Below are 8,951 nucleotides of genomic sequence, written 5' to 3'. Positions count from 1 at the left end.
ACGTAACTTGACGTAAGCGCAACTTGAGTGAGTTTTGCTCCTTGTTCTAGGGTGATCTTAGGAATTCTAGCACAATCTGTAATCGAAAATTATGCACCACCAAATGATACTACATTTGACAGTGCATATTAATGAGTTAAAATTGTATTTAGTGAAGTGATATTAGTTTCAAAATTATGTGCGTTATACATAATTAGAATTTGAGTGAAATAATGGGTCTGAAAAACTATTTAAACAATGCTAAGCCATGTTTAAACAAAAATAATAATATAGTAGAAATTCAAAACGTTTCAACAGCACATTAAAATGAGTATAATACCATTTTGATCATCTAGACGACCTCGAATGGCAAGAAAATTTCAGTAAGTTTTGCTTCTTGTTCTAATATTTGACAACGAAGATATACAATACGCTTCACCACTTGTACATTACCTTACCAGAATTGTCGTTTCCCTCCCCCACCACAGACCACACAAATACTTGAAACCCCATTTTTGCTCTGTGGATGAGTCACAACACACACGCACAAACACAAATGGCAACCGCACATATTTCCGGCACCATTATCCGGCCAACTTCTGGCAATTACACTCCTCACCGCCGACTGAAACCACCACCACCACCACAAAACTCCATTTTCTTCATCAAACAATCCACCAATACAACTCGTGTTAGACTGAGTTTAGTTGAACAATCCCCGCCAAAATCTTCAAAATTCGACATCGAACGGTTAGTCGATTTCCTGTACGAAGACTTGCCACATTTATTCGATGATCAAGGGATCGATAGAAGTGCGTACGATGAGAAGGTCAAGTTTCGTGACCCGATTACTAAACATGATAGTATAAGTGGTTATTTGTTCAATATTGCAATGTTGAAGCTGGTGTTTTCTCCTAATTTTCAGCTTCATTGGGTTAAACAGGTACTCCGTTATTATTTATTTAAACAAATACAATAAAAAGTACTTGTAATATGGACAAACACATAATTTTCAATTTAATGAACTATATTTGAGTTCTCAGTTTCATTTAAAGGGACTAGATATCTACTCATATGTGTGTAAAAGTTTATAACTTTCATTCAGTTAGTGACAAACTGCTGCCGTTATGATCTATTTAAGAACAGGGGATGAGGAATACTTAATTATGTAAAAAGTGTGTATGTGACACATCGAACACTTATATGAATTATGTAAAAAGTGTTGCGGGTCAACCCAACATACATGAAACAATTTAATTGTTTGCTTGATATTGGTGTCTTTTTTTACTTGGGGTGTGTTTGATTACCTGTTACTGGAGTGATTCAGCACTTTTGTTAGTAACCCATAAAGCTTAAATGACAAATATTCATAATCAAATTCAATAAGATGCTTATAATCATTCAGCGCTTAATTATTACGTTTGATATAATTATTATGTTTTATCAAACGCACCCTTAATATTTTCTTTCTGGATAGACAGGAACTAATGAAATAACTACGAGGTGGACAATGGAAATGACATTTTCACTTTTTCCATGGAAGCCATTGTTGGTGTTCACAGGAACTTCTGTTATGGGCATCAATCCAGAAAATGGCAAATTTTGCAGTCATGTGGTATGCCCAGTCTTTAACCCTAATCTTTAACGCACCTTCATGTTTGCATTATATTTATTTTCACTTCTTGATTTTCATTAACTTCACAGGACTATTGGGATTCTATAAAGAACAACGAGTACTTTTCTTCAGAAGGTGTTGTGGATTTAATAAAACAGGTATGTTGTATGCACAAATTTTTACCCGCTTTATAATAAATTCAAAGATTTAGCCAACTGTTTTCCCGTTTCTTGACAGCTGCGTATTTACAAGACTCCGGATTTAGAAACACCCAAATATCAGATACTCAAAAGAACAGCAACTTATGAGGTTTGTTGATACTTTTAAAACTCAAAAGTTTTGTATAGTTCATGAAATATTATGGTGTTTAATGGAGTAATTAATTAGTTACACATTTACACTAACCATGAGTACTCATCAAGGTACGAAAATACAACCCATTCATTATCGTTGAAACACAAAGCGATAAGCTTGCGAGCTCAACAGGATTTAATGACGTAGCTGGGTGAGTTTTAGTTTTATCAATTAAATTATGTAACATAATTACTGAAGGGTATTCAAGACATTTGACACCATGCTAAATTGCTAATAGATGCAATATTACATAATCTGCAGGTATATATTTGGGAAGAACTCTAGGGAGGAAAAGATACCAATGACTACCCCGGTTTTTACTCAAGCATTTGATACCGAAATGTCCAAAATGTCCATCCAAATTGTTATTCCATCGGATAAAGACATGGGAAGGTAAATCTATGTTACTTTAGTCAAAGGGTCAAAAAGGTAAAAAAAATTGGCCTGTTGTTACCCTGGCCCGTTTTGATCAATTACCCACCCATTTCACCACCTCTAATCTGATCTCTTTTTACATTCTCTAGTTTACCGGATCCTAACAAAGAAGATGTTAGTTTGAGAAGCGTTCAAGGAGGGTTTGCAGCAGTATTAAAGTTCAGTGGCAAACCTACTGAGGAAATCGTTCGTGAAAACGAGAAATTGCTCAGGTCTAACCTTTTATCTGATGGTCTCAAACCTAAAAACGGATGTTTACTTGCTCGCTACAATGATCCTGGTAGAACAAAAAGTTTTATGATGGTAAGCTTTTAAAACAGTACACTTGTTACAATTTTTCTGTTTTACATCCGCATTTTGATATGCTAATTAGGATACCTCAAGTTAACAATATTTAACATTTGTATGTGTTTTTTGTGTGAATTGTTGAATGAAGAGGAACGAGGTTCTTATTTGGCTTGAAGACTTCACACTGGATTAGTTCAATTTGCATTGGTCGATACTGTGTTCGAGATCAACACTATATGTCGTTTAGAGTTGATAATAGAAACATTGTAAACACATACTGAATATGAGTATACAGGTAGCATTAGCACACCTATTATTTATCATGTTACCCTACTACTGATCACGGATCCATTACAATACAAGTTTAAGTGTCTGCTCAAACAGTCTGTAAGATTTCTACTTTTATATTGAAATTTCTCAGTTTTCGAGATCTTTGCCCCTCAGAAAAATAAACTAAATTTTAGAAGCATATTTATGTTTTCTGTAGAAAAAATATCATAAGATTGATTTGAAGACAGAGAAGCATGCTCATATTACTAAAAATTCTGATTCGAGGGTTGATTAATAAGTCTCAAGCAAAGAAAGAGTTTGTTTTTTAGTCTGCAAATCTTATTATGTATTATGTTTGCGCGCTCACATATGTTTATATTGAGACTATTTTTAATAAGATAAAATAATGTTTTATTCTGTTTGAAAACTCGCAAACCTAGAAACACGTTTCTAAATGCTGCATATATAATTAAGTTTTCACCATTCATCAGCATATAGACCTTTAGATCGCATTTTCTCTACAAAAATGCAGACAAAAACATCTTAAAAAACAAACAACACCTAACTTCACAACAAAACAGAAACAAGACATTTTACCATGAACAAATAAATAACCAGAGTGATCGATGAGATTAATAATAGAAGTAACATATTCCATCAGAATCCAAGACCGACCAAATAGCCAAAACCTTTAAGAAGATCATATATCCAAAAATCAACCATCCAATTCAACACCAACTAGGCCCACTACTAACTACAACTAGAATCAGTGATCGCCAAACAGTAGCAAACATTAAACCAGTAAACTAATCATTAGTAGATTTGTTAATGAGTGACTTGTGGATATGAGGAATAACTCCACCACCAGCTATGGTTCCTTTAATCAGAGTATCAAGTTCTTCATCACCTCGAATTGCAAGCTGCAAATGCCTTGGTGTTATACGTTTCACTTTTAGATCCTTGCTTGCGTTCCCAGCCAACTCAAGCACCTCTGCCGTCAAGTATTCCAATATAGCTGCAGAGTAAACGGCTGCTGTGGCTCCAACCCTACCGTTTGCGGTGGTCCGTTGTTTCAGTAAACGATGGATACGCCCAACTGGAAACTGCATAGCACAATAACTCATATTAAGCGCATACTCATCAGATGAAAAGTTTACTAGAACTAGATCATATTGCACATCACAAAATCACAAATCTAGCACATCATCAAAGCAAGAAGATTTGACCAGAACTAAATAAAACAATACATTAATATTTAATAATGCATAACTTAGGGTTAAATATCTAAATACAATTGCATACATTAAGTATAATTTGAGCAACTTTCAACCCTGTCCAACCATTCCTATTTCAGCTAAACTATTACCTTGACCGATTTCAGATGAAAAACAACCCAAATCGAAGATGTAAAGACAATGTAAATAAACATGTAACTGCCTCAACTAAAGATCTATTACTGAAACTCATTAGGTGTACCCATCATTATTCATTATGCTTCATTAAAGGAAAATACCCCAAATCAGCAACCGATGTAGCTTTCTTATATGGATCTGTTTGCGAATTTTCTCGCTAGTTGCTACCGATTCAAGTTTTTTGCTTGTGTCGTACTCTGTATCATCTAGACTTCTAGACTCCCAAATCCCATATAACAGTTCACATATGTAGGTATATCAATCATGCTATTTGCAAGAGTAAAAACTATCGAATTCCCTCAAAAAAGGTACTTAAGGTGTGTTTGATAAAACTGAATGATTAAGTGTTGAATACTTCACAAGTTGAATTGAATGATTCAAAGGTTCTGAATCTGAATGTAGTTGTTTCTTAAAGACAATAACCTGTTTGATAATCATTTTGAATGAATAATGTGAATGATGTAAAATTACCTTATTAACCTTTAACATAATAAAAACTAATAATATAGTTGTTTAATAGCCTAATAGGTGTTTAATGGTTAAAAGAGAATTCTAACTAAATACTTCTGCACTATTCAGAGGTCAAAAACAAACGCTATGAATGCTGAATGGCTAAACATTCAGCGTTGAACCCTTCAATTAAGATTCAGCGGTTGAACCATTATTTAAAAGGTAAACAAACGCATCCTCAATTTTTCCGTCCTAAGATTCGACTAATCTTCAAGATCCCCCATATTTTATAACTTGCTACTACCACTAACATTAGAAGTAAGTTCATAATTCTAGAAATTAACATGTATTCATCAAATATCATATCTGGATCACTTAATCTAACAATAAAAACATATATACATTCAATAATTGCTACCTTTTATTAATCCAACAACCAAATAAAAAAAAAATAGGGTTTATACATTACACACAATATTAAAAAATTAAACGCCGAACAACATCTATAAGACCACTCGTAACAGGCCTCGGCAACGGCGTTGCCGGCTGAGTTGGAGACTGGAAAACGCCGTAACAAGGCGTTTCCGGGAGCCGTTTTCGCGGCGTTGGGAGAGTTCCAACGGTGGAGGCAACGTGTGTTGAAGCCACGTGGCGTTTTGTGATTCGTTGGTCAATCCAACCGTTGAAGAAGGCAACGGCTATAAAAAAAAAATAAAAATTTTACCTTTTTTTTTTTATATTATATAAACACTACAATACCTCAAATACATACACACAATATTCTACAAAACATCTCATAAACACTCTAATCTTCTTACAAATTTATCAAAATGTCTAACACTCCAAACACACCAATCACTCCACGAAACCAAGATCACGAAGAACCCGCAACACCACTCTCCAATACCCGTCCGTTTTCTAATCTTTTGGCGTTCGGGCGTGCTAACCAACCCGGAATCGCAAACCAACCAATACTCACGCCAAGTCCACAACAATACGCTCATGTAACTCGAAATTTGTTTGGGTTAAATCAACAACAACAACCACCCTTGCCACCACTAGCGTTAGAACAACAACAACAACAACAATGAGCGTTTTTTCAACAACAACAACAAATGTTTCAAAACCAACAACAATTGTTTCCAACAACAACAACAACAACAACAACAATACCCAATACCACATGAGTGGTGTATGGGGGAGGTAATATGTAGACAATCCTTCCCCTATCCGAGAATAAAGATAAGTCATTTTTCCACCCAAAGTGAAACACTCTCAAGAGTAGAGAAAGTCATCCCTCTCTTTATTCGACGGATAAAGAGATTGCTTCCGAGAGGACCTCCGGCCTTTAAGTAGGAAAAAGGTTTTATTTTTAAAAAATAATAATAATAATAGACGCCATGAAAATGGTAGAATCAAATTTCCATGGGTTTTAAATCCTGCCTGGAATTTAATTGTTTCCAAACCAACAACAAATGTTGCAAGCGCAACAACAACAAATGTTCCAAACGCAATCTCAATCGCAACAAGCTCAATCGCAATCTCAATCTCAATCTCAATCGGAAGAACCACAACAACGGGTAGCTCGAAAACACTCAAGAGAGAGCAAAGGTATATTATTATATATATATATATATATATATATATATATATATATATATATATATATACACACACATTTATATTTAATATGTATTAATTATAATTAATATATAATTATATATATACCTACTGTTGGTATATTTATATATATTTAGATTTATATTTAATATGTATTTAATTATAAGTAATATATAATTATTTTAACCTACTATTACATACATATTATAAATATATTTATTTAATATACTAATACGTAATACAATTTGTATATATTGTAGGTAAAGAGGTAGAAGAAGCGACAAAAAAGAATGCGAGGGGATGGTTACAAAAGGAGCTTTTATGGTTAGCCGAGTGTTTTTGTGATACCTCGGAAAATCCTATAGTTGGGAGATCACAAAAACGGGGTAGTTTTTGGGGAAGGGCGATGGAAAAGTTCAATAACAACGAATTTGGATGGGTACGAAACGAAGATTCAATGTCTTCAAAGTGGCGTGATTTAAACAAGTCGTGTAGCGAGTTTTTGCCAATTTATCAAAACATTAAGGATCATTGGCGTAGTGGGCCAAATGACGATGATGTTTACCAAAACGCGTTGCAAGCTTACTATGATCGATACACCAAAAACTTTATTAACAAGGACGCCTTTTTTTTCTTGAAAGAACATCCGAAGTGGATCATTCCAAATGATCCGGTTGCTAGAGCTCAAGCTCAAGGTGAAGGTGAAACAGATTATCGTGTGGATATGACGGGTATTGGTGAAAGTCAAGGAGACCCGGTTAGCCTCTCGCAAGACTTTGAGGCAGAGTTGTTTGGGGACATTCCGATGCCGCGTCCAATGGGACGAAATAAAGCAAAGAAAGCTAAAAAAAATTCGGAATCTTTGGAGGCGGGGGGGGGGGGGGGGGGGGGGGGGGGGTCTTCTCGGGGTAGAAGTTCGAATTCGTCAAGGATAGACTCGTTTATGGACAAGTGGGAACATGTGGCGGAAGGGAAGGCGAGTGCGATATCCAACTTCAACAAGTTTTGCACTATGCAAACCGCACTCACACAAGTTGATTTGTTGGGGAGATCTTCGGCTACGATAGAAGATCCGGATGACGTGATTCGTCTTCAAAATCTAAAAAAATATGTTCGAGACATGATGAAAGACGACATGAACATCGACCATAACCCCCGAGATTAGATTCTATTTATGTTGTTCCGTATTTTTTTTATGAATTAAATTTATGTTTCTAGGACTTTTAAGTATGTAATTTTTTTTTAAGTAATGGTATGTTTAGGACTTTTAATTATTTACGTTATTCCATCTTTTTTTTTATTTGAGTGCTACAATAAAATGAATAAAACCAATCAAAAAAATAAAAAAAAAAACATAAAAAGAAAATTAAAATAACAGATCAGCATTCCACTACCACAACACAAACTCACAGCACCAACTTTTAACACCACCACTACTACACTCTCTCCCACAACACATCCTAATCATCAAAAAACCCACAACACCACCCCACAACACACTTAACCATTACAAATGGTCTAACCAACACTCGTTAATCAATCAATGTACCAATCGCATCATTAATCCACAATTCAAATAGCAATCATGAATAATAATTTACGCAATCTTATACACGGATTAAAACAATTACACTTTAAATACAGATAAATACGCTCGAACCTGAAGACCAGCGCGAGATGATCGAGAAGTAGCTTTCTTTTTGTCCTTTTCTTTGTTCAGTGCCGCATTCTTGCCCATAATCAAACCTTTTGCTCCTTTTCCTGACATTTTTATTTTTATTTTTTCACAGAATAAAAGAAAAAAAATCACAAAATTAAGTTTTGGTTTTTGGGGAGTGGAGAAGATGGAATTCAAAGGCGGTGGAGCTGTGTATGTTTATAGACACGCGAAAACAGACTGAACTCCTTCTCTCTTTAATTTGTTTTAAGAAGTTTCAGTTTTGGCCTTTAGTTTGGAGATTTTATGGAATTAGTCCTTGAAAGAAAGAAAAATCACATAGAAAAGACCATCAAAATGTGATCGTTTCAAGTTAAAGAATGATTAAAGTTATTGTTTGAAAATATTACGCCGCTGGTACCTGTGATTTGTTTACATTTGCACCAAAACAACTAAACTTTGTTTTTTTCATAGTTGGTACCCCAGTTTTACTTAACTATCGTGGTTGACATCTCACCCAACTGCATATGTACAATGCATGTTGATATGCCCGAATCGGACGGTTTATTTATGCGATGTCGTTAGGTCGCAAAACGTCAATTCAGGATATCAACGGAAGAGGTTGATTGTTTAATTTATATGTGATGGACCTAAATCTATTATTCCTTCCTTTGGGTTAGCAAGGGCAAATATGACCTAGGGTCGTTCCTTGAGCGGTCGAATTTGAAGCGGAGCTCATTCAGATAATTTAGTAATTAAGATTGGGTTTGTACACAATTTAGTATCCAAGACTAGTGGCCAGGTACACCTTGTGTGGAGAGGCAGGATCCTTTTGGTCCCAATAAATTGAAGACTGTTCGGAAAATCCAAC

At 35.0% G+C, this 8,951-nt stretch overlaps 2 protein-coding genes across 2 annotated transcripts; one reads left to right on the top strand and one right to left on the bottom strand.

Annotated features, from left to right (window-relative positions):
• Positions 1–477: 477 nt before the first annotated feature.
• LOC139873085 (uncharacterized) lies at positions 478–3,101 on the top strand. Its single transcript, XM_071861019.1, has 8 exons — positions 478–922; positions 1,457–1,594; positions 1,684–1,752; positions 1,832–1,903; positions 2,017–2,099; positions 2,210–2,341; positions 2,473–2,686; positions 2,820–3,101. Exons 1-8 carry the CDS (start codon positions 506–508, stop codon positions 2,862–2,864), a joined length of 1,170 nt encoding a protein of 389 aa, XP_071717120.1. The 5' UTR covers positions 478–505; the 3' UTR covers positions 2,865–3,101.
• Positions 3,102–3,747: 646 nt separating this feature from the next.
• Positions 3,748–8,191, bottom strand: LOC139873202 (probable histone H2A variant 3). The gene is made up of 2 exons (XM_071861134.1): positions 8,084–8,191; positions 3,748–4,044 (listed from the first exon to the last, which is right to left on the bottom strand). Exons 1-2 carry the CDS (start codon positions 8,189–8,191, stop codon positions 3,748–3,750), a joined length of 405 nt encoding a protein of 134 aa, XP_071717235.1.
• Positions 8,192–8,951: the final 760 nt, after the last annotated feature.

This window comes from Rutidosis leptorrhynchoides, chromosome 10 (assembly GCF_046630445.1).
Source record: "Rutidosis leptorrhynchoides isolate AG116_Rl617_1_P2 chromosome 10, CSIRO_AGI_Rlap_v1, whole genome shotgun sequence".
Taxonomy (NCBI): Eukaryota; Viridiplantae; Streptophyta; class Magnoliopsida; order Asterales; family Asteraceae; genus Rutidosis; species Rutidosis leptorrhynchoides.
This window is presented reverse-complemented; position numbering and strand designations above follow the sequence as displayed.